General features: G+C 38.9%; 1 protein-coding gene across 1 annotated transcript; it reads right to left on the minus strand.

Moving 5' to 3' along the window:
* LOC104463407 (mannosyl-oligosaccharide 1,2-alpha-mannosidase IB-like) lies at positions 1 to 25,563 on the minus strand (the record flags this gene model as incomplete). The annotated part of the gene is made up of 4 exons (XM_010075722.1): positions 1 to 220; positions 6,874 to 6,989; positions 24,948 to 25,041; positions 25,440 to 25,563. Coding segments are annotated over 4 exons (554 nt in total), but the record flags the coding sequence as incomplete, so codon positions are not given.
* Between the last annotated feature and the right edge of the window lie 1,248 nt (positions 25,564 to 26,811).

The following is a 26,811-nucleotide window of genomic DNA, read 5'->3' on the forward strand; positions in this document are numbered from 1 at the left end:
TTGTCCTGTCATACGACTCATGACATGTATGTGCAATTTCAGCTCCAAGCTGCAAATAATGTCCAGCTTTATCATCTCTGGAACCATCTGCTCCAAGGGCAAACATTCCCCCTGCAAAACAGGTCAAATGGCCCATCTTTCTTTCAAGGTGCCCATTCTTCCACTCCCCAATGAAGGTCAGTCCTCCATTGGACTTTCTGATGAGATGTTTTTCTATGGCCTACAAGAAGATTAAGAGAACTTTCAAATATTGTTTCACATGCAACTTTTATATACTAACTCTTCTGAAAGAATAAAATATTATTTTCAAAACAAACAAAAAAAATTTATTCTTCTACCAAATTCACTTCTGAGCACTACAGGAACAAACAGCTCTAAGAATATAATTTCAACACACACACACAAAGATACCCTAACTGCTAAACAATGCTAATGAGATCAATCATAGGGAAGTCACAACATAGATATAACATTGCACTTTTAGCTAAGAATTCAGCACATATTTTATAGCTCGAACAATGTTTGTCTACCTGTTAACTCCGAGAAGTACCTATTTGTTCAGCTGTACAGTCTGTGTGTACTCAGAACATACATCCATATTGGATACTTTTGGTCAGCAACATATGTAAAGGCAGCACCTGTACTCTTGGTCAGCCTGTACCAGAAACTGGCGGGAATGCTCCTGCCACCTTCTAGCTGCTCCTCCACAGCAGCTTTGTGATTGTACATGGTCAAAGGATGGGTGAGGGCTAGAGCAGCTGTTCACAGAAAAAAATATTATACAGGTGAGGCAACTGCTGCTTTTTCTTTGCACATTTTTACCCATATATGTTGTTGCTTGTGGTTTATAAATGCTATTCTGGTAGTAGAAAGCAGAACAGCTGACCTAACTTTCCAAGGTTTGCAAACTCCACAGAACAACATATTTACTTAAGGCTCCTTCAGAGAGGTTCACAATCCCCACCCATCTACTGCAGTACTTACTATCTTTAGCATTAGACAGTTTTTCTTGTAACTAGAAACTTGTTACAGTTTGAGTCCTATAATAACAAAGATAATTATCTTCTTTACCATTGAGACATTATTTCTATCTTCTTTCCAGAAATCTCTTTTGTACTTCCACACGTACCCATCTGATGGTCCCACAACTTCCTTCAAAGTGCATGACCTATGGCTGGTCAGAGTACTCCAAGGCTGATCAGAGTTGAAGGATTAAAGTGCCATTAAAAAGGCATGTACTACTCTCCTTGCCATCCACGAGGTTTACTACAGAAGTTAATTACTACCCATCTCCATTAGTTTTCTGGTGCCTACAACAAATTACACCCCAAATGTCCACAACTCTATTTTGCACTAAATCTATGTATACTGAGAACACACAGGCGTAGGATCCTGCATAGAACTGAAGTAGTTATCTTGGATGTGGAGGTCACATCTGCTGTACACAGTTGTCTCCTTGCTATCTACACAGTGCAAACTGTGCAGTTAGCTACAATACAGATTCAAGCAATAAATACATAGGTGAGAATAAATCTATGTATCATAATAAATATAAGCTTGCAACTTGTAATTCAGGTGTAAAAGTAGACAGAGAAATAGCGTTTCCCTCTAAATAAAAAAAGGGAGACTGTCTTTTGTTTCCAACAAAATGGACAAACAAAAAGCTTCAAGCTCTTCAGTGACTGTAGTAGGTATTCCAAGTTAACTTTTTTTTTTTTTTTTAAGCTAATGCTTAAGTGATACAGGACTGTTAAAGCAGCTGTATTGAACCCAGCAATATCTGATAACATGGAAGTCCTCCATCCAGGTACTGAAACAACATCTGACAGCCTTCCAAAGTCTTCTTCAACAAAAAAATTTTCTAAAAACACAATTATTAGAAAAGGCAGAATTTGTAGGATTAGGAGCCTCCTCTGGGGAAGACAATAATATAAACAGTAATCTGAAATAGCTGTGTTTCTGAATATGTATGTGTTTCTTTGTGGTTTTTTGAATATGTTCTTGACTTGAGATGCTACAGTGCTGGGAGGAACTTTTCTGAATGGTTACAGTGATGTGAGTCTACATATCTCAGCCATGTAGACAGTGAAGATCTGGCAGTTCCCAGATGGCCAAGATGAACGTCCTAGGTAAAAACCAATGCAGTGGATAGCAGGAAGAAGACTGCATTATCATCAGTAAGGTGTGGCTCCTTATTTGCAGTGTGGACTGAGCCATCATTTGGATGGTGAAGTTTCTCCACTGTCCTCTATTGAGGCTGTGAAATCTGAAGCTAATGAAAGAGAAGGTCTATGAAAGAGAAGGTCTGCATTCCTGTTGGGTTAATTTCTTCACTAATACCACTGACAGATCTGAAAGTTTTGCTTATGGCCAGATCCAGCAAGAGGAATACAGAAATAACTGACAGAGCAGAAACTAATAAGTCTCTGACAGCTGCCAGAGTGGTTGTCTAACAATCATGCAAACTGGCATTGAAGACTGGCGTGATACCATGGCTTCTGCGGCTAGGGAGCCTGATGCCGTTAACTGTAGAAGCCTCATCAGTTCTGAAAGTACTGGTATAGGAAAGATTGGATCCGCTGAAAATTGGGCCAGTGAAGATGATACTAAAATCTGTAGCATTAATTATCCTAGACTGTGGCAAAACTGACATGATGATTATAGGATTTTTTTGACTATATGGTGCATAAAAGTTGAAGAGACCTTTTAAAGGAAAGCCACTTTTACTATGAAGAACAAGAAGGCTTAAAAGGGTTTGGATTATTTATTTCCTGAAGGAAAACTTTTTTTTCCCAAATGTTGTGTGCAATTCCCTTTTGAATTTTATCTTTTTGTAACTGCATAACTGTTGAGGAGTAAATGGTCACAGGAACATTTCCAGGGGGACAAAGTCACTGTGATTGGCACCAGGAGAGCCCACAAAGGCCAAATTTATACACTTCTCCATGAGCTACTCCTTCACTCTAGGCTTACTTTCAGGGTTTGACTGAGGAACACCATGTAGGTGCAATGCACCACTCTTTGGAACAGAGAATACATCTTCTGAACTTGAACATCACTGTCTTGTATGAGTAGTTTTTGGAATCTGAAAATCAGCTTCAGTCAGCTACTTAATTATTAAGTTCTATCTTACACATAGCAAAGGAAGCATCCCAAAAAAAGAAAATAAATGCAACCTTCTCAAAGTACTTTATCATTCAACAACCCACTGCTTGCTAACTGTATTTACAGTAATTAACAAGGAACAGCTGGGCATCGCTGGGAGCACTGCCTAGTGGACAAGAAAAGCTTGAGCACTTTGGGATGGATGTAACATTTGTACCATGGGCTGGGTGCCTGGGGCCACAGAGCACTCCAATAGGTGCTGTAAAGCAATGACATCCAGCTGGACCATGGAGTATAATTAAGCTACCAAAGAAAAGACTTAGTTCACATCAACTAAGAGACTAACCAATGGAAGAAGCTCCCTTAGTCTGTGAAATGCCCAAAACAATAGTCTGAGATATGAAAACAGAATGTTCTCTACCTGATGTTCATGCTTCCTGTGATTTTTATGACTACAAAAAAAAAAAAGAGCATTTTCTGAGCTGTCTTGCAGCAGTACATGCTGTTGTGATAGTCACACACTGCTGAATCCTTCTTTTAGCTGGCTAATGCTGCACAATAAGAAAGAGAGAGGATCAAATTTGTGAGTCTAACAGATCAGACTACTCAAGGCAACAGATCAAAAGTCCCTGTCCTCTGGCTGATGTGAGAAGGAGAAAAGACATTTTAAACCAGGCTGGATGGGAGATACACATGATGAATGTCTAAAGCAAAGTTAAGAGGTCCACCCTCAGTGTTTATCACCACAAAAAATTCTCAGCATTTCACAATTTCAGCTCTTTTCACAGCTGTGAATCTACATACTAGGACATCAAAAGGACATGTCCTTTACAGTGGAAGACTGCACTAATGTTATATAGCACCCAGAGGTCACAGATACAGAATTCGTTCATACTGTTGTCAAAAAGTGTGTGGTGACCTGGGTATGGCTTCATATGCCATGGACTGGAAATCAGATGCTGTCATCTTTCTTCCTCTTAATACTTCCAAGGAACGGGTTATCAATGACTACTGCAAGACTTGAGAGTGAGGTTATCTTTCACTCTCCCCCCTGTAATAAGCTAAAGGAGTGAAGTGTGGCTGGACAGAGACCTTTTAGACTGGTGGGTGCTGAGAACATTTCCAGCTCCCACTATGAGTGGGAAGAATGTATTTTACGCCCTTCCCTTTCTGCTTGCACAAATGACACAAAGAGCTTTTGTTCCAAGTTTTAACGAAGAGTAACAACTATCAGCTATGGAGGAAGACCTATGTTACGGGCAACAACGAAAGCATGTAAGGGAATGGGGTCTTAACAATATTTTAAGATTTTAAATAAAAATTCAAATTACGATTATGTAAAACAAATCCTACTCACTGACTCTTTGCCCATGCCTCTCAGTGTCAATGTAGGACCTGGGATAAACACAAACCCTGAACCAGAAGGATGTTCCACAATGCATAAATCAGTACAGTTCATGCAGATTCAAATGTGTATGGGTGGGTTTAGCTGAGAAAGATGAAGGGGAAACCATCTGATGCGTGCACTGAAGGTGATACCACACATGAAACGGGAGCAGCTCAGCTCTTTCTCCCTCCTATCCACAGTGTGTTTTCATCTGATCCCAAATTTGCTTTGCTGTGTCTCCATTCAGAGACAGAGATTTGCAGATACAAAGCGTTTGCAAGACCCAGCTTACAGAGAAGAGGATGAAGTTTATTTCCTCTAATTTTAAAGTGCTCACAGTTTAGAAATCAGAATAAAATATTTTAACAGTAACCACAATGGATGTTAAACATCAACTGCTAAACATTTTTAAACTCACAGGACCCAATAAACAGTATTTGAGACTATTCAAAGTACTCAACTGATGTTTTGAACTACGGATGTTGACTTTGACAAATCTTGGAAAGCTAAGCAAGTTCAAAAGGACTGGGAAATAGCTGATGCTTTAGCAGTATTTTAAAAGGTTAATAGAACAATCTAATAAAATGAATGATGCGGTTTCAAAAATAAATGTTTGATTGACAAGTGCATGCTGATATTAGGAGTTTCAGGAATTTCTTTGGTATTGTACAAAATATTAGTCTTGAACAAATTCAACGCAGCGAGTATGAAGTGGATTAAAAATTGGCTTGCTAGAACAGTTCAAAGTAAAAAAAAAAATTTCTAAATCTTCATCTCATGAAGATTCTGCAAAGATAATTTTATTGAATACTTGGCAGTATTTCTACCAATGATCTGCAAGAAACAAACGCTAAAAAAAACTGGAGATGACACAAAAATTGATGGATCTATAGACAGTGATAAAGGAAAAGTCAGTCCTGTAAAATCATTCAGAACAGGCGACAAAATGGGTTTTGCCTGAACAATTGTGTTTTAATAGAGATAAGTATAAGGTCACATATTGAGGAAACAGGAATGTAAATTACAGTAGTAGGAAAGCAGTAAATCAAAAAGACTATAACCAACTTCAGAGTAAAACCAACTGGGAAGTGGATGACAGTGTGAGGCAAAGGTTAAGAGTGCAAACATAGCTCTTGGCTGGATAAAGAGGTGAATACTGATAAGAAATCAGATGCTGGCATTTTAGAACCACCATTATGTTCTTGTCTCCGTACTGAAGACAGTGGAAAGTACTTAGAAAAAAGCTTAAGATATAATTCAAAATCTGTTTTATATTGTGAGACTAAAGAAAACAATGCATTTCTTCAGGAGAGAATGCCTATCGTACCTTTGTTAGTACTCATCTACATGATGCAGATAACCTTTTAAAACAATCTAGGGAAGGAAAAAGTTCAAGTAGCTGATAGCCAAATGTAATCAAATTCAGGTCAGGAACAAGACACATTACAGCTTCCAAGCAATTTTGGACTAGAAGGTTTACTATATACCTTTTAAAAGGCGAATTTTGAGAACTCCAAGAACAGGCATTTTGCTTCAGAGACTGATTGCACTACAACTAAGCTTTAAAAGCTTGTACTGAAAGAAATACGGCATGCACAGAGCACGGAACAAGTTAGGCACCAAGCACATATTTACACATGGACAACACTACATGGTCCCTGCTGCTGTTGGTACCACAGCTAACTTGACTAAAACTAGCTTGGTTACTCTCTACCTGTCTTAACTGTGGCACAGGCATGGTAGCATATATAGACATAAGTAAGCCTGATGAAAGAAGATGCTTGTGTATGGGTAAACTAAGAAAGTAAGACTTGGGCAGCATAAAGCTCAGAGTCACAAAAAGACTCTGCCCCAAATCCCACTGAACCACCCTGCAGTACTGCCCTGCTTGGGCAAGCACTACTTGACCTGTGGGAGGGAGCAAGACCATATCGCAAAAGAACTACAGAGCAAGGAACAGGTATGAATTACATTTTACAAGATAAATATAGAATATAACGTCTAAATGTTTTTTAAAAGAATTTAAAGAATAAAACAATTCAGGACTTCAACTCCTAGAATGATTCTGAACATCGGAGAAAAGTGACTTGGTCATTCTGCACACATCTTAAGAGTTTTTAGATTTCCTTCTAATAAACTATAGCTTGGGCTTTTACAGTATATCTTTTTGAACAAGCTGATTATTTTTAGCACAATAATCTGCATCAGATTTATTCTACCATAATACTTCTAAAACTACTCAGTGAAATATTCATCACTTCATTTCTTAAAACTTACATAATCAAAACAAGCCCTGTGGTTTTTTGTCTGGGTTTTTCCTTAATTATGAAAGGTGGTTTTTAAGTTCCACTGTATTGGAAAACTCAATGAATTATAATCACCTCAATTGCATCGTCGTACATTTTCCTTGCCTCTGTGTCCATCTTGTCTGACATAAGCCAGGCTTTCAATAAATATTCATAAAAACTGTCTCCCAGCCCGCCCACGGATGTGTGATCTGTAGGAGAGAAAGAGGGGAAAAAAAAAAGTTAAAGTTGTTACATAACAGTATCTGAAATTTATTCAAAATATAAGCCTACATTTTGAAGGTCTACAGTTGTGTAATTATCAGTCCTTTAAGCCTGTTTAGCAGGACAAAGCTGCTATCACCTCTGAACTTCATAGATGTGGAACCTGCTGTAGGTGTTCACTATTTGTCATTCTGCACAGGGTATCTCTCACATCAAAAATGTATTTTAACCTGGTTTTACTTCATTCCACGGAACCTAATTGTTTTGCTGCTAGTGTCTGCGGTTCTTTTTAAATTTCTTTAATACATATAAAAAAGTATATTAATAAGATCTCTGTATCCAGGATGCAACCAGGTCATGTGGCTGGCTGGCTATAAAGTGCCATGAACTATACAGAACCTAATCTTTCCAGGAGATTTTTATTTCCAACAAGATGGTTACTTAACAGACTTATTAATTTCTCAAAGTAAGTGTTCTTATTTAAATTCTTTCAGCCAAAGAAAGAATGCAGTGCACACCACAAGCCCTGCTGTTCCACTGTGCCTGAGCAGCCATGCAGAGCCACATCATGTGCTACAGGGTAAGGCTGCTTGACTATTAGAATACACCTCCACATAACCTGGCCCTCCTAACAAAAAGATTTTTTTTGTCACTTTGTTTTCCCCCCCTCATTGCAGAGGTTGCCTTTCAGAGTAGTATCATCCCCATTCTGTGCTGACAGACGACATGAGAACTACCTACATTTTTCTATAGGTGAACTATCATACATCCCCACAAAAAACCTACTGATGGTATGACTCAGCCTTGGAGCTCGTGTCCCTCAGTACACCCTTCATTCAAAAAGCTGTACACTCTGTGAGATATAGTGCCTCCAACCAGAACAGCACATTATCTTTTCTTTCCCAATGTTATAGCCCCCAAAACACTGGCACCAGAACAGTCTTAGTCTGCTGAAGCTAGGCAACGGGAATGTTTGAGACCAACTTTGACAGAATGCCAGAAATTCACTGCCCTACGCGTGGCCATTATAGTCATGCAAGTTCCCTTTCACTGGGTGAAAAAAAGATACGCTACTTCCTTTTCCAAAGTACCTCAAAAAAGTGGCATTATTCACAGTCTTTCTAGGATAAAGGTGTAAAAGAGAGGTTGGAGCCCTCCTTCTGTTCTTCCTCCAAGCACCATCCAGCCCCAGCTGTCTGCTTGTCTCTGAAGATGCGAGTAGGAGATTAGAGCTGGTAGGTGCTTCTATCCTAACTCTTCCAGCTGCCTCTTGACTCCTCTGCTACTTACCAATGGATTTCTAAATAAAGGAAGGAGCAAGCGGAAAGCCTGTAGCTTTCCCATTTAGTTTCAGGTTGTGGATTTGGAGCAAATTACTTCAGGTCCTTCTCTTATATTTCAGTATCTCCTAGAAAAGCCTTTTCACACCCAGCTACTCACCAATTTAACTACAAACAATGAGTTTTCATAAGCTTTCCAGCTCTGAGCTGTAAGAGGGCATTCAGGTCACGAGTCACTTTCTTCCACAAAATGCAAGGTCTAGAAATTACTCCTTCAATGCACATTTACACTCTTCTGTAGACACAAGAACTAAGGGTCTGTGGTTTTCAGAAAAAAAAAATAAACAAACCATCCCAAGACTTCAAAGTTACAATTCATGTCAGCACTACTCAGGGACTATCTTCACAAGAGGTATGGTTTTAAACTACTTCTGCTAAGCTGCTGCCTCCTGCCCAGCTGAGCTCTGTCACTTGAGTCAGCACTGCTCCTCTGCCAGATTTCTTGCACAGATGCACTCAGTCCTCAGTGAGGACAGGGTTGCTGAATATCCCTCAGGACTGTTCCTCTCGTAGCAGCTCCAGCTGGGTTCGGGACAGGAGAGAGCAGGAAGATCAGTGGAAAAGGTTTATTTCCTAAACAAAGAACTCTACTTTCCAGGTGAGTTTCCAAAGCCAATGATCAGAAATACGCCCCATTTCATGTCTACTTCTTCAGGCAGTCATTTGAGAGCTGCCTTTCTCTCCTGTCAGCAGTTCTTCTCCATGTTGCTTCTCGTCTTAGATGAAAGTACAGGGAACGCAGGAATCAGTAGCACTGGGACACACAGGACTCGGAGCCGTCCCCTAGACAGCCTTCTTTGCACTTTCTTCATGTGTTCAGAGAACAGACCTGTGCAAGCCTCTCAGATATAGATCCTCCTCCCACTCAGCGATTGAGAAGCAAGTACGGTAAGGCTAAGGGCTTTCAAGGGCCTTGCACCTCTCAGCAGCAGTGTTTTCTTCATTCCCGTTTCACATACCTCACTCCTCTCTCATTAAACAGTGGGCTCCACCACTCCCCAGCTGATACCTGTCAGAAAGGGCAAGCTAATTCTGTTCCTTCTCTTCAGCAGCAGGAAAGGAGAGAGAAAATATTTTTGGTGGTCGCCCATGATAAGACATCACGGACAGAGATGTTTCACACAGAAGGAAAGCAGTATTTCAAGGGAGCTGACTGCACTGAGATACAGCTGTCTTTATTTCCCTGACCTCCTCCACGAGCACAAAAAATTTCAGACAGAGGGCAGGAGGCCACTATGACAGCTGAACTGAAGTTTAAGCACAGCAAGTTTTTCAACTTCTACAGCAACATTAACTGCACCCCTGGCAAGATCTTTTTCAGGTCTTCTGCTAGTCTCAGAAAGTGTTGCTGAAGCAGAATTTGCTGCATTTTGTGTAAGGACTATAACTAGAAATGACTGAAAATTAAAACACTTTTTGTGATGATTGCAGGACTTTGACAACTTGCTCTCACCAGAAGTGGAAATGCTAAAGAAATATTTTGCAAGATTCCTTAGCAAATAAGATAGCTGGTGAAAACTGTAGACTTTAGTCATCATGCACCACTCTCTCTTCTAAAGAAAGCTCCCTACCCAAACTTATCATCAGAAGGTCCACGGTGGTTATCATTCTCTCCTGCTATTTGAGCTACAGCTCAGACATATTCAAAGATTTAATTCAGCTCAGCTCAAAATGTTTTGCTCATAAAAATGTTTTGCACATACAATATTTTGAAGTTTTTCAATCATCCCTAACCCTGCATGTCAAGCCAGAGCACTAAAAAGAACAACTCGTGATTTGAATAACTGAGTTTACAATAGCGTCTTGGCACCGAGTGCTCTTCAGTAAACAGCCGTGAAGGTAACTATTATGTTTAAAATGTTTGTAAGTATTTTGCAAATTTAAAAACTGATTTAATTTTTCACATATTTGATCTACAGGAAAAAATTAATTAGCTCAGTCACTTAAAGGTTTTTCCTGTGATGAAGTATTCACAGTGAAATCCAGAAGTAAAATTCTTTACAGACAAAGACAAATATAGCACAGAGAACAGAAGTATGAAGGCATATCAAATATAGCAGAAGCCACAGCCTGTTCAATGACATGTATACATTTTTAGAACGTTCATCCCTTCCAATCAAGACAAATCAAGATATTTTTTTCATTCCTGATTTTTTCAACTGTGGGCCCAGATGACTGGGCAAACATAAAAGGATTCCAGTCCAGGATTCCTCAGGAAGTCTTATTTTAAACTATATGACATAGTAGCTGAAGTTGCAAAGAATACCTTCAACTATTGCAACCAAAAGCAATTAAAAAATGCACTGTATTTTTTCTTGTTTGTCACACACTTGAAAGCACGTTGTGTGCACCTGTGCAGTCAGTCTGTTTGCAGGCGTCCTCCTTGCCAAAAAGAGCCATATGAAATCCTAATAGAAAGACAAAGATGTTTACAGTTTATAGCAATGTTTTTGCTCAGATACTTCAAGAGATTTAGATCCTGTTAAGTACTGGCATTCTTCTTCTTAATAAAGAGCAGGCAATTGAACACAAAACCCCATCAAATTCATAGCAATATTTAGTGAGTTTTTAATCTATTGATAAAAGATGATCTGTGTTTAGTCAAATGTTGTGTTCCCAGCTAATATTCCAAAAATCACATCCACCTCTTTCCCACAGACTGAGTTGCAGACCTTATTTTAAATTCTCACACCATCATGATCTAGTATTTCTAAAGCTAGTTTCACTCCAAATGATTTTATTCATATCAGCAATGCATTAGCTTACTCCTGAAACTGTCTCTTCTGATAAGAACCAGGACAATTATTTCACAGCAAACCACAGAAACACAGAGCAGGTCAGAAAGGAGCGTACATGCCATTGAACAGAAATCACAACGAGTCTCAGCTTGAGACAGGAGGGAGAGTCTGTGGCTCTCTGGTGATTTGTTCTCTGTAAGTGAAATTGTTTCTTTACAAATCCAGGGAGACAAATAAACTTGTTTTTTCCTCCGCAGCAGGGTTCCCCCTCCTCAATTACAGCTGAGGGACTGTGATGGATCAGGCTATTCATCCTTTCCAGGACTAGTTTTTTGGGGATGATAGTAGATAATACAGACACTAGGCATTCACATAGCTCATTCTCCTTTCTTGTACCCAGGTCTATCTAATGGCTGTAAGTAACTTCCTCCACAGGAAGCCAGTTTCTAAATGAACAGCAGTACGGTTATGGCAGCAGACTACAAGTTAAAATGTGCCACCTCCTTTTGTTACAGGGAAAGTCTGGTTTAGTGAGCAATAAAATATTTTCCAAAACAACTGAAAGCCTCCTAAAGATAACCTTAATAACAAAACCTGCTCTAATGAAGATCTACCTGCTCTCTAGAGCAAACTTAAGGTGGGTAAATTATTTTTAAGCAGATGGCTTGAAGTAATTAACAGCAGCTTAATGAGACAAACTAAAAAACAGTTCATGATTTGCTAAACCCTCTCTGCTTTGTGCCTTAATTGTACAGTTGTCATTTCTTGGTAATGAGCAGGAATAAGGAAAGAAGCCAGGCATTGTTTTAAAAGCAGCACATCATGCAGGAACCCATGCTGCAGCCACAACACCAGAGGGTGGGTCCTGGTGTTCCCCACGAACAGATGGGTAGTAAGCCACTGCTCCTTCCCCACCCCAGGACACATCCTCCCATCCTTCCTTTGCATCCCTAGAGCTTACACATCATTTACGGTGCACAGAATGAAAAAAAATGAAATAAAATGCAAAGGAGAAGTGTGTTTGGCACACACAGACTGCTGTGCTGAAAAGCAGTGCAGTGATAGAGCATTCTAGCAGCACGTAAGCACAAGCAGGCAGAGATGAGGATCAGCTATGCCAACAGTATTTTTAATTCATGAATTTGCAACTATAACATTGACTTAATATTTTTTAAGTACAGCTAGAGAACAACCAAGCAAAGAATTTGAAATTTGGCAACATGAAAGAAACTCAAGTCTTAGAACTGGAATCGTTAGTGATGACTCTGAAGTAAATGAAAACTAACTTAAACCTCCCTACAGTGCTATACCTGATAGACTGGAAACACCAGGGTGAACAAACTACTGATTCATTTCAGCCAAAAAGAAGAGTTGAATGGAACTACTTCACAACAAAAGAACAAAGCAGTAAAAAGGGAGGCTGATTTTCCTTAAGGATCACGAACATTATCTTTGACAAAGTGCTACTGTAATATGTCAGGCAAGGAGCTCAAGAGTGGAAAAGGTAAGTGACCAGGAGGGAGCAGTGAAGTGATCAAGCTAATATTAGCTTTCATTAAGAAATCCACACACCCCATCACCACTAGTTGTTCTGGGTACCAACTGGCTTTACATTGTAGAAGTCCTCTTTCTCTGTGTAGGAAACTTTTAAAAAATTGCTTTGTCTTCAGAGTGGTTCTGATTAAATTTCAGTTCAATCTTTACTTTCTGTCGTTGGGCTTAGTGCCCCTTAGCTGCTCTAAATAGGCACAAGCTCCCTTTCTAATCCTTTAATCCAGAAAGCTGTGGCCCTGGAAACTGCAGCTGCTGCAATTCACAGTGGAAATTCAACCTAAGGATGCCATAAGCCATACTGGATGGCTTAAAAGTGCAAATATTTGTAAATTAACTGCAACCTGATAAAAGGAGGAGGAGGAGGTACAATTTTTAGTCAGCTCTGAATCATTTATCACTAAGGAACACGTTACCAGCATGAGAATTTTTCTGAAAGCATGCAGGTTGTCACATAACAGAACTACATTCAAAGAATAGTTAAGATTGCAAAACCAAGCATTTATAAGTTAGGAGATAGCCAAACAAGCATTGCCTCCCATTCCACTGTCTGGTGCCACAACAGATTCAGGCAACAGAAAAACCTCAGCTCCTCCCAGCCTGGGGAGGTGTGATCACGCCTGCTCAGCACACACAACTCTCAAGGATGTATCAGCTGAACTCTAAATACTCCATACGGAGAAAGATGTGAATATTTTTCAAAGGCTTGAAAAAATATGAATGGTTTTCTCCTCAAGCAGTCTTGAAACAAATAATTCCCACAGTTTTTCACATCCAAAACATGATGGTTCTTGAGTTTTTTCACTGTATGCTTAGAAAAAGCAAACTTTAATTTGGGCAGAATCACATTCCACCTCAAGCTTCATTTAGAAATGGCTGAAGCATTTTTGTTAGAGCTGTTTAAAAAAACCCCAAGAGAACAGCTTGAGGCAGACAGAATATTCCAGCTGGAAGACCTAAAGTTTGGCAGCTATAAGAAACCAAAAATACACCTACTTAATGGGAAGTGTTTAGCAATCTTAACTGTAAGTGCTACCAGTTTCTTGTATAATAAAATTAAGCAAAATTACTTCCTGGGACTGTAGCCATTATCCAACTAAAGATTACAATTCTTACAAATTTGCACAATTCTAGTGTGTGCAAAGACAACAGAAATAATATGAAACAGACCAGTGAAACCAGCCCAAGGAATACATATAATTAGGTAACTCATTGTTAGAGCCAAAATGCATCTTCAAATTGAACGTAGTTTATCATTCTGCAATGTCAAAGGAGTACCCTAATTTGATACCTAACAACAGGCTCTCCCCTTCACACTCAGGAATTCACAGCTGGAACAAATATTTTCCTTTTTGTATTCAAACTCCCTGAAACTTGAAAACATTCCAGCTATTATTTATAGTTCTGGAAAGCTTTAGGTCATCTGTCAGAAGACATGTTTACAAATTAAAGATCAATCAACTGAATACGTCAAGTCCACGTGCGAAAATTAAAACCACATTAGACCTTTAGGTTGGTGCTTTTATTGAAGTGGCCTTTTATCACCTGAAGCTGCCTTTTCCAGATTACTACATTCACCAACAGAGTCACCCAAATGAAGAACACCCACCTCTTTGCCAAGTTTGGAGTCAGTGTAAATCCCACCTGTGCCAGCAGTTTAAACTAAGCTGCTAGAATTTGCAGCAGATTGATGGGAAGTTAGGTATGTGTTTACCTCTGGCAACATTTTTAAACCCAGAGGGTGGCTGGGAAAAACCAGCTAAGGGGTGGTAACACCTTCTGCTACAACTAGTGCTGCTGTAGGTATGTGTCCACAACCCAGAGAGTCCCTTTTGAATAAGGTTCTACATAGGGAGATTGTCAAGCTCTTAATGTAATTACAGTGTTTAGTTTATCCACCTTAGTCTTCCTGTAAGATCTCAACTCCACTCTTAAAGATTAAAAACATGAAAATGGGAGAGAGAAAACCTTTAGTAGATTACATCTAGCTCAACATCCATCTACGCAAAATTAGCTGGCAAAACTACTGCTAACAACTTTGCCCTCTCTATTCAAGTTGTATCAAGACCATAGCAGTTTACATACATAGATAGGTATGTGTATATATATAAAACACACACATGAATGCTGACAGTCAACAGATTCAAAGAAGCAACCAACGAAAGACAGTCCCTGGTTTTGATGTACTTATGGATTATACCACGTGCAATACAAATCCAGGCTACTCTTCTGCATGTTTCTTCCTCCTAGACTTATGTCTGTGCATCTGAGGATTCTTCTTCTTATGACAGATGCCTAAAATTGCAGACAGAATTAGCTGAAGTTTTGGTCATTCTGTAGGTGCTAGGAAATCGTGCTGGTTGTAAGACTTACTCGGTCCATGCTCTATAACAGACTGAGGTACCACACCCTACACTTGGGCTGCATTCACCATCATTCCTTTCTTATTTTTGAACATAGAGCCAAAAAGTGCTACAGTGTGATCTGCAATCAAAGATCAGCTATGTCTTCATACAGATCTCCAAAACAAGATGGTGTTGTACCTTGCTGCTAACAAGACGGTCCAGCTCCCAGTGGAACTTCATGATGAAATGAACCTCTCAGGAAGGTACATTCAACATCCACTGAACAAAACTACAGACCTTCTCCCCTCAATGTCCCCAAACTGGAAATGTTTCTTACATGACCACCAGAAGGTGCATCTCCACACGTAACTCAGAATACTGAAGACAGAATTAAAAGAAATTTAATATTATATGTCACCTGAAATCTACTAGTAGTCTAAAGAACATCCATATAAACAGCTTGATGCACAGCTTCCAACAAATGAGTGATATAGAAAGAACAAAGTAAAAACAAGTAACCGTAATAAGGCTGCAACTAGTTTGGAATTGGCCTGATAAACCTCCCTTTGACAGGAGATGAGTAAGTGAGGAGCAGTTCAAAAATACAGTTTATGTATATAGAGACCCTAGTACAAAAATCAATTATTAAAAAAATAATGAGGTTCCACAGGAACTCAAAATTTAAAAACTCAAAGGGTACGTGTCAAAGGATACCTTTTTAGTAACCAATCATTTTAAGCTAGCTGTCTTCAAAGCTAACAATTTAAACTCTCAAGAATATCAGGCGGTACCCTACGACATGTTGGACTCCTTCATACAGATGAATTTACTGAATTTACAGACACGAAAATAAATGTTAAAGCTGTTGTGGGATAGATTTCAAATTCTAGATATTGATGCACTCCCCCACCAGGACCATGCTCTAACAGTATAATTTGGTGATACGGCAAAATAAAATATTCAACTCTTTCCACAGCAATATATGCAAACACTTTCAAAACCCAGTGACATCACATCCAAATCCTATCTTTAGGAACTATTTATAGACACTCCCTTTCAAATGCATAATTCATATACATGTTTAACCTTTCAATAATACTAGAACCTTTAACACACTAAACAAAGCTTTTATTTGTTTAGCTTTTTCAACATCTTGCTCAACAGACCAGCATAACGTCTTAACTCTGTAGACTTATAAAAGCACATTCCCTGTAATGCACAGCTCTGCTGCATTTCAAGAAAACAAAGTTTTAACAGATTTACTTGCTCTCGGTTTCTAATGAATAATCAAATTTGAATGCAGCCTTTTATTGGAACACAGTTAATTAAATTTGTACATGGTTGTAAAGCAAAAGGGCCAGGGGGATTCTCCATCAGAGATTACATATATTAGTTTATATTCAAAACACATGCATGTTCCTAAATACAGTACAAGACAGAATATTTTGGAGAGAAAAATTAAGGACATCCACCACGATAGCAAAGAAAATTAAACAGCAAAGGACCACCCCCACCTCCTCATCTGCAACGGATACATGCATGCCTACTGCTGGAAGTCTAGAAAACATGTTGTATTCTTATTTGTTCATAATGTACTCAACTGAAAGCAGATTTGAAACAAAAAACCCCCACCGCAATAAATGCTTGCATCAATATCCAAACCAACCGTCACAGAGATCACATATTTCCAGTTCTATAACTGACATTCCAACCACAAACCAAAAAAGAAATTTACTTGCTAAATCAAATAAATGTGCAAAGACAAAGTCAGGTTGGGAACTACTTCTGCAAGTACTTCTACAACAGATAAAATTAATTATTTTAATCCTGCACCATTTTAATTTAAGAGAGAGAAAATCTTTTCCTTATGCTAAAGGGAAAAAGAACACCCAAGAATTAAAGCATTAGAAACTATTATCTACAAGTCCAAACTGAAGGTAATTATCTGAAAACTTCTGTAAAATACGTTTTGGAAAATACAGGCTTACTTGACACAATTCCCTTCACTTCCTAACCTAAAAGGTTATGGATGTTTTGCTGGAACTTGATATTATATTAAAAAATTTGATTTTTTGTGCCCCCCTGGCCTTGCTGGTTTCTTAGTATTGTCTAAAGCACGTAGGGGTACCAACAGATATAATTTAAGAGACTATTTCTGCTAAACAAGGCATATAGTAAATAAACAAACAATGTAAGGGTTGGGGGGGATAAGACGCGAAGTATCTTCATAGTTAAAGAAGAACACTAGCAGCTTCAGCTGACAAAGCTGGGAATTTTCCAACACTAGCATCTTTCTCGCTACCCATAACTAGCCCATCAACCTGTTGATTTATGCTACAATTATATTTTATCTGAAATATTTATCTGCAATATGTCTTTAATCTTTTGAAAGACCACTTCATTCTTCAGTATTATTCACTTTGCCTTGGAAACTGCAGGGGCTTTTTAATATCTCAGAGGCACATACAAAGACTGAGAGAAAGGGTCTCCTGCTTAATTTCCACAATGAAAGTCACAATAATAGAAATCCAAATAGTGATTTATTTATCAATCTCTGCAGCACCTTTGAAAGTTTGCATTCAAGAGAGCCACTCTTCCTATATATTAGACAGAGCTCACGCTGCCAGGACAGCACCTTTCAGCTGACATGCTGATTACTCTCGGTATTAGCACTCGACGCGTGGGGATATGCAGAATCTGAGAGCACCTTCTTCATCAAGTTATCCAGCTAAGGTCTACTCAGTGTAAAAGAAATAACAGCTGATAATGAAATAGGTAAATTAGACACACAGATATGAACGAGCAGGTGTTAACAGACACTAACACAGACCAGAACTCTTCAGCTACTGATTGACTGGCCATTAAAGGAACTACTTGGGCACAGCCTTGGAGAGACAACCTGCACTTTAGCACTGACAAGAAGGGGGAAATACGGTTGTCAGGAGCATGATGAGATACCTGAAGGGACTTGTAGGACTGTGTAAATTGTATTTATGGAACTGCAGAAAGGGCCCGTGGCTGTAGATAAAACTTCCTACGGGGTATTTACGGGAAGGGCCAAACGGAGGGAAAGGGAAGGATCAGGGCAGACTGGGAAGGAATGAGCATGGGAAAAATGGAGAGGAGGTGGGTTAAAAGGGCCTGGTTGCATGTAAATAAGGCTGCTGATCAACACACTTGCCTGAGCCCTCCACCCTACCAGCACAGTGTGCCTTATCTTCTTATTAACGCTTTTATGTTTTGTGTATCTCACTATCCTATGTGTGTAAGCAGGGTGTAAACATCAGCAGCTGGAGAATAGACCACAGGCCACAGAGCCTGCAGGTCTAGATGCCAGCACCTGGAGAGGCTGGCATGCAAGAGAGGTCTGGGTGCCAGTAACTCGAGCGGCTGGATGAGTGTTGCAAGGTCAGAATACCAGCAACTGGAGAGAGGACCTGCAAGGTCCCAGGGGATGTAGGTCTGGGTGCCAGTGGCTGGAGAAAACAGCGGGTCACAGGGCCCTAGGTCTGCGAAAGACCTGTGTGTGTTTGTTTTTCCCAGTGAATTTAATCCTGAGTGTGTGTGTGTGTATGTGGAATCCATCAGTGAACTTCAAGATGGACAAGCTGGAGAAGAGGAGACCTGCACCTGAAAAGACCCAAGTTCTGAGCCAATGGCTGCATCAGGGGTCCAGCCTTCAAGTGTGGGTATGAGGGAGCCTGAAAGCCTTTGCTAATGTCTGAAGAACCCATGAGTGTGAGGGTGCTTGTGAAGAGTGTGCGAGTGCATGCATCTATGTGACAGTGAACGAGGAGGAGCAAGACCTGGCTACCCGTACGGATGTTTTATGTGAGTTGTGGCAGCACTATGTGTGGGTGCTACAAAGGCAGAGCTGTCAGTGGCAGTCTGTGTGTGCAGCCGCATCAGTATCCTCTTAGGGTATGTATGCACCTCTCTAAGATACGTCCTCAGCCTTGCTACTGGCCAAACCTACAAATGGGAACAGTAGCAGCCACATTCATCAGAATGGGATGGAGAGACCTGTACCTGGCTGGGCTAGGAGGAATCCCCAGGTCCTGGAGTCTGCTGGATGCAGCGACTTTCTTAACATCTTCAACAAAGTGCATTACAAAAATTTAGATCAAATTTATTTTAAATTTTCCTTTAGATACAGACAAATATACACAGGTGGTGCTACATATTTGATACAATCTCATATCACAAATTAAAATAGATAGGGTATATTACTCATGGTTTGTCTATTACCTGTAAGAGTTTAAATGAAGCAGTTCAGCTAATTAACTAGCTCAGCCCAAAAGCATTAGCTGAAAATCAGCTGTACAGGCAGGCATAAACATTTAGGAATATTCACCTAGTATTTGCACCGATTTAATGAAAGCAATTCAAATTTGTTTTTATTACTTTTCCTACATGTGAAAATTGCACCATTTTAATGGAAGTGTAAATCTAGTCCAATTAAATTAAATCCACAGAAGCCTTCTCTCTCATTTTTAAATGAAAGTGCTTGGTTTCATTTAATTTAAGCATTTATTGTTGAAAATGGAAGACCACCTGAAGAAACTGAAATACGCACATCAACAAAGCCATTTGCTTTGGTTTATTTAAAGGCTAGTTTACAGCACCTACAACAGGGAAACAGAGGATGGAAAGTTCTCCCATTCAGCCACCTTGGCTGCACCTCTACTTACTGTGTAGTAACAGATGCAGGGAACTGCAAGAAAGTGAGAACATCACCAAAAAGTGCTAAGGCAGTGTGTGTAACAAGGCAGGCTAAATCCCTGTGTGAATTGCCTTGTCTTTAGTGGATAGTGGTCACTTTGTACAGAGGCTACTCATTACTTTGTACATACAAGACAGCATTTAAATTTAGTGCATTAAATACACATATGTGGCCCAATGTCACATCGTTGGTGAGTCTTTGTAAATGTGCTGACAGAATACCCCTCATCAGGTTTTTAACTTAGTCCACTTGCAAATCTGACGAAAGGGGCTCGCTTTTGGTAAAGAGATACAAACACAGCACTGTAGAACACACTGCAGTCTGAATGTTTATCATATCAGCATTCAGTGATGGTAATTTCAGCATCTGCTATTACATTCCACATAGTATTGCTCAGCTTATGCACCATAAATTCACATACTAGCTTACTTTACAGTAACTTGTTAACGTGCTCACATATCACTGAGGTGTAATAAACACAGAAGGCTAACATAGAATAGATAGCTCCACTTATTTTCTTGCATATGGAAGCCATAAATAGTCTAAAAAACAATTTTAGTTAAACTGACAGAATTTCCTTATGTAACCAACACAGGTAAGTCCACAGGTAGCCCAAGTGCAGGAAGTGAGATGTGAAGCCAGAGTGATTTGAGTTCTCCTTTAGTAAAATTACTTGCAAGAGATCATGGAACCAGAAAACAATAATTTGTTCTCAGTACTGAAAAGCAGAAAGGAAGAATATGCTATTTACACAAATGTGCAAACATGAGCAGCATGTCCTGACCTGGCAATAATATGCAGATTGGCCTTTTCTTTGTAGTGGGTATTCTTATCTAACCTGTTTGCGAATGTAAATTAGAATTAAATTTTCTCAATATATTTTCATTTTTTAAAAATAATTTTTCTTCAGTATATTTTCCATATTTCTGAAATCTCTTGCTTTTAAACAAAATTTTGAAAATCTAAATTCAAAGTTCTGATGCTTACATCAAACCAACACTCACCAAGTGAAATGAAAAGCTAACAGTTAGCTGTAGGTCAATGTGATAGTTTAGAATATGCTTCTTGACAGCTATTTTCCTTCCAGTCTTAGAGAAACTGAAACCCCACAGCAGAAGTTTTGTAAATCACTTCTTCTTACTGGACCATCACCTTAGTCCTTAAGTAAAAATTGTACCTGTCAGCACTCCTGTGGGCATTATAGCTCTGCCTTCTAGCAAAAGCCCCAGTGAGCTGCCAAATCCTGAGTTGAACCCATTAAAAAGCTGTCATGTCAGTTGTGCTGTAATAACACCTGCACATTACAAGCTTAAACACAAATATTTAGCCTTCATCTTCTTCCTCCTGGGTATAATGAACTCCCTTCCTCCTACACAGGTGTAAGGGTCCAGCCATGTACAGCTTTATTATAAAGCATTTCCACCGAAAAGCATGGAGATTTAGCAGTGACCAGTAAGCCATTCACATGGCAGTTTTTAGGACTGGGTTTTATGGCATTCAAATGGAAATAAATGATGGGATGGAACGCTAGTCCCTCTGCAGCCCTGCCTGCTGCAGCTCCCGACGCTGGTTGCTGCTGCTTCACGAGGCAGGCAGAAAAATGGTATTCTGTTATCAAAACCCTTCTTCAAGTGCTATGTAAAATGCATTTATGCACATGGAAATTTATCTTCATAAAAATGTACACATTACAAAGACATAGCTATAGATTAGATTTATGTCACACTATATGACTCTACTCATCTCTCCAACTTGTTAAGAACCTGGAAGCCACGGTCACATCCTTCTTGATGAAACCATAATTATTAATTGACTGGTAAGTTACTTTACAGATTATACCCTTTTAGGTATTTGTAACAGAAATACTGACTGGTTTGAATGAAAACGCATGTCTTTAAGCACTAGCAGAAGCGGCAGAACAATGAGAAAAAAGGACAGTCTGGTTGTCACAGGGCACTGTCCCCAGAACATCGTTCCCCAGCAATGAAACTGTAGCACATGCTGTTTATATCAAGATCAAAAGGCCTCCACTGTGATAAATCAAATCACAGCCGAAATGAGTCATCAGCCTCACATTCTAACATCAGAAGGATGGTGACAAGGCTGCAGAATACTACATATGCCATTCCCATTCCCCTAACCCAAGAAGAGAACAGACCATATACAGATATTTTAAGCATACATTTAAATAAGGAAAACCACACAAGACACAACAATGTGGCCTAAGATGTATGGAGGCTAAAGACAGAAATATTCTGAGGCACAGAAAAACCCCATAACAATTGCTGATGCCTAAAAGGCCTGAAAGATCTGTCCAAAAACTAGCTCATCATTGTCATTCAAGAACCCTACATATGTGAAGAGGACTAGATAACAGTGTCCCTTTTTCTCTGAGTCCAGACAACGTGGGCATGTCTTGGTATCTGTGAGTACAAGTAAATTAACCTTATGAGAAAAGAAGGGTAGGTAAAAATCATCTGGCTTAATGGCTGTAAACAAATATAATATCACTTTTCCCTTCCATAAGACCTAGCACTGAATTTTATTACTCTAATTTTCTAACACCAGCAGCCATGGTGCTTCATACTTATAAGCTTCATATTTGTCAATTATATCCAGTTCACAAGTTCTGATGGACAACACAAAACTTATGATTGTGCAAAATCTGAGATGCAAAAAAAAAAAGAAAGGCAGTATGTTATGAGACCTTACATGTGCTAGGAAGTTACTTATATGGCAGCATAAATCACTGCACACATCTCTGAAGCAAAGAGGAAAACCGAAAGAAAGATTTCTAAACAGGGTATTTCAAAAGCACATTACTTGCTCACACTAGCGTTTAATACTTGCAATTGCAAGTCAAAGTAGACCTTAAAAACCTTGTGGGGTTTTTGGTTTTGTTTTTTTTTAAAAAAACACCAAATGAGGATGTGCCTAGGCTCCTTGTACAAATACCTCTGAGAAGGTATCAAAATACTGTATCAAGGTAGAAGGTATCAAGAATTTTCCAGAAAATTCTTGTTGCAAGTAGAGATACATCCAGCTTACAGTCCTGTGGGGTCACATCAAAGCCATAGAAAATGTTTGAGGCTTCTCTTTTCTTCCACAAATCTGTCTTGCAGTAAGAATTGTTTTTCAGTGTTCAAGTTTACCTACCAGCATATTAGAAAAAAATTAAACAGAAAACCAACACAGAAGTGTATCTTTTTTCTTCTATTCAAATCATATAATTTTTTTATTTAAAAAAATATTAAAAGGTAAAGACAAAACATTACTAAGTAAACTTGACCTAAATAAATTCTTCCATTATATATTTTGTTTAATACTCTCTGGATAATCAACTTGTAGTAATAACATTAATTAGTCTGACTGCTATGTGCACATCACCGATATTTCTATTACTTGAATAAAGGTACCCACCACTAGAATATACTCACTGCTAGAATGACAGGTATAGAAACAGAAAATAAACCCACCACTAGAACGTTGCTATATTGCAACTAAATCCCATAGTTCTCCAACAGTGCATTTATGTAGGTTTATTTTACCTATTTCACACTCCTCACGACTTAGTCGGAACACTGTATGGATTAACAGCAAACCTAACTAGAACTGAGCCAAAAAAGTCTGAGGAGGGAAAAAAGTGTTAAAAGGAAGAGGGGAAAAAAAAAGAAAAAAAAACCTAGAAAGGTCAGAGTCAAGAGTTACATATATCTAGGCAAATAAGAGTTCTGAAATAATTTTCAGAAACTATCTGGATAAAGTACTTTGTACAAGGTAAGATGTATGAAACTAAAGGTCACAGCAAAGACGAAAAGGGCAGCTTTCCTAGAAGCTGAACGAAGAAAAGGTATGCTTTGATACTCTTTCCGTTGTCTCAGTCTTTCAGGTACTAAAGTATATAACAAGCCAAACACAGTGCTCTTTGAAACTACCTTCTGAGTAGGACATAAAAGTCTTGCCTGCCCTTAACAACGTGACTCGAGTCAGTAACAGTACTGTGGACTAGTGAACCAAGATGCAGTGCGTGAAGGCATCACCCTTACTTAAGTGACTTCTGTAAGGCAGGATACAATCTCTGCAGGAGAATCAGAAGAAAAATCCCTGTCTAAGCCTCAGCTGCTCCAGCTCATATGTCCAATGTTTCAGTGCATGCGCACCTTTACTAGCAAATAGATTTACAGAAGAGCGACCTATCAGGATACAACAGTTTCTCATCGTTCCATCCTGGTTTGTGGAAGAAAAACAGAATTGTGAATTCTTGCTACCTTGTCCCCACAAAACTTCTCAAGGTAGGTTTACAAATGCTTGTTGCATTGGGAAAAATCTTAGAAACATTGCCAGAACATCTTTATCTGCATTTGGAAGCTTATTTGCTCAAAAAACATCCCCCCAAAACAACCACCAAATTCTGGAACATATGTTTGTGGCTAGTGAGTAGCACAGAAAAATTAAGGGCTCTATAAAGTTGTATTTCTTTTTATCCTAAGACCTTAAGTATCACCCTGTAATCCTAAACTTTAGTACCAAATATATTATCTTTCAAAATTCTTTTAAACAGTATGTTTGAGCTCCATCAAACTTCCACAAAGTTAAAATTTTCACTGTATGTTTATTCTCAGTGACCAGGATTATTTCCTTATCAAGAGCTGCTAATTCTGAGCATTGTTATTATAACTGACAAAAAACCCCTAAAGAATCCTGGTGATATACCACATGAGACTACTTTTGATAAAAGTAACAGGAGCAGCCGGTTACAAATAGCAAAAAGCAATAGAAAAAAATAATTTAAGCAAAATAAAATAATCTTTTGAATAAATAATAAGTAGAAGAATTATCTTTGTAAATGTCAGTCCCTAACACCAGCTAAACCAGCTCCAATTTAACCACCACAGATATGCATTACTTCTACTTTACCTTACAGTAAACCACTTACCAGTTGGTTTGCAGAACAAAATCAGGAACAAAATCAACACAAGGAAAGTATTTTCAGCCTCATTCTCTATTACTGAAGATTGTATTGACTGATAAAAGCAAGGACAGGCATCAGATTTAGTAGGAAGCTGCTTTCAGAAAGTACCATAAAAACCAAACTGTGTGACTTCAGAGAGAGCAACAGGCAAAAATCAGTTTCCGGAGATCTCAAGTCTATGTTCACACCCTACAGAATAATCTTTCTGATGTCCAACTCAGCAACAAAGAAAGAAACAGAGCTTTAATTAGGAATTAATAAAATAAGAATACTTACGCTGACCCCACCGGCCTGTTCTTGGATTCAAATAATTTGGATAAAGTCCATTAGGACGATCCATTTTTTGAAGTAACTTCCGAATGTGCATGACCTAAATTAAATCAAGAATCAGGATCAGCATTAACAACATTCATCTGCTCGCTGCACATAGCACATCTAATTTTTGTTTTGGTAGTAAATGTTCTTAATCTGAACCCAGAAGCTTTCTTGAAGACTCTCTGCAGATTAGTATGTTTTTGTTTTTAAAGGACTGCTCACATAAACATGTTTAAAAATTATGATTTGTAAATGTGTGCCGAAACAAATTAAAAAAAAAAAACCTTGTATTGTCATAAATTTCTACTTTATAAAGTCACCTATTTGGTAACAGAAATACAAGTATGAAAAAATTTACCTGCTACCAAGAATGCAAATTCCCCTTTAATGCAATTTATGATGAAACAGTATAAAAGACATTTGTATGATAAAAAAACTGAATTAGAGACCCACCTTGTTGTAGTATACAGGGTCACCTGTCAAATAGCTGAGGTGGACAAACTCCATGTGCAGAGTACCGAACTCGGCAAGGATGCTGCTGCCGGCAGAAGCCCAGCCCCAGTTTCGACCCACACCACTGAATTTCAACAAATATGCATAAAAAAGAAAGAAAAAACCAAAAAAATCAGAATTTCTGTGCACAGCACCAGTAACAACCACCACAGCAAATTAAACAAGTAACAACAAACTATTAACCCGTACTTAAGATTACAGGAGTTGCAATTTGATTGATCAGTTGGTTCATTGGTTGGGTCTTTTTAGAAAAAAAGATACCATAAGCTCATCAACAAAAAAGTCCTGTGATTAAAAGATATAATATCTTGATGTCACGGAAATACAATGACTTAACACCAGGCCCAATCTCGATTGTTGTTTATTCATTCTATGTTCCTAAGAACAAGAAACAAAAGCAATTGTCAGATGAGAAGAGTATACTTCCGAAGGTGGCAGTATTTGCTTCCTTGTTTTTCATGATGTTTCAGGATCGTGTCTTTTAATTTCTGAAGTTACCTACATTTTCCTGGAGATTACTTCTAATTCCTCTCACAAAAGATTTCAGTCATCATTAAGACTATAATCAATTAGGAATGTCTTCTTACTCATTTTTTGAATTACAAATTAGAAAGAGAAAATGTAAAGGAAAAGTGCTGGCCACGGAGCAGTATTTGTAAGCTCTGACCTGAGACAGAACAACACCTTTTAAAATACAGTAACCACTCCCTACAGACTGTAGAGAGAGAAAATCATAACTTGTCTCAGGGGTTATTTTTGGTACAGGTCTAGTAAAAAAAGAAAATTACATGTTCCATTATGAATACAAAAGCTAATAAAACACAACTTGATAATTTTCCAAATATTTCTTTCAGGTCTTGTCTTTTACTGCATGTCAGCCCCACAACAAGTGGTCTCGTGCACTCCTGCTACTGTCTCTGCCCTCTGGCATGTCAGCCACTATTTTCTGCTGCAATGCTGGCTTGTTCTATACATTACCAAGGCACTGACACAGTAGATGCATAAACAATACCAGCACGCAGGAAATTTCTGGCACTCCTCTCTGCCTATTGCAAATCCTCCTCCCTGGTCCTGCCGTTCTGACTGTGCTCTGATACCCAACCTATGTGATCGGCCTCCGTGTTTTACTGATAGGTACCCATGCATCTACTGCTTGCAGCTTCTTAAACCCTGCCATCGACATTGCTCAAGCCAGTGAACCAGACGCTTGTGCTGCCTGAGGAGTACAGCCACCTGGGCCCTCCAAACATGCTGGAATCACATGCAGGCTAGGGCTAAACAAAGCAAAAACAAAAACCCAATATACACAGAA

Source organism: Pterocles gutturalis, unplaced genomic scaffold (assembly GCF_000699245.1).
Source record: "Pterocles gutturalis isolate BGI_N339 unplaced genomic scaffold, ASM69924v1 scaffold46267, whole genome shotgun sequence".
In the NCBI taxonomy this organism is placed as follows: domain Eukaryota; kingdom Metazoa; phylum Chordata; class Aves; order Pterocliformes; family Pteroclidae; genus Pterocles; species Pterocles gutturalis.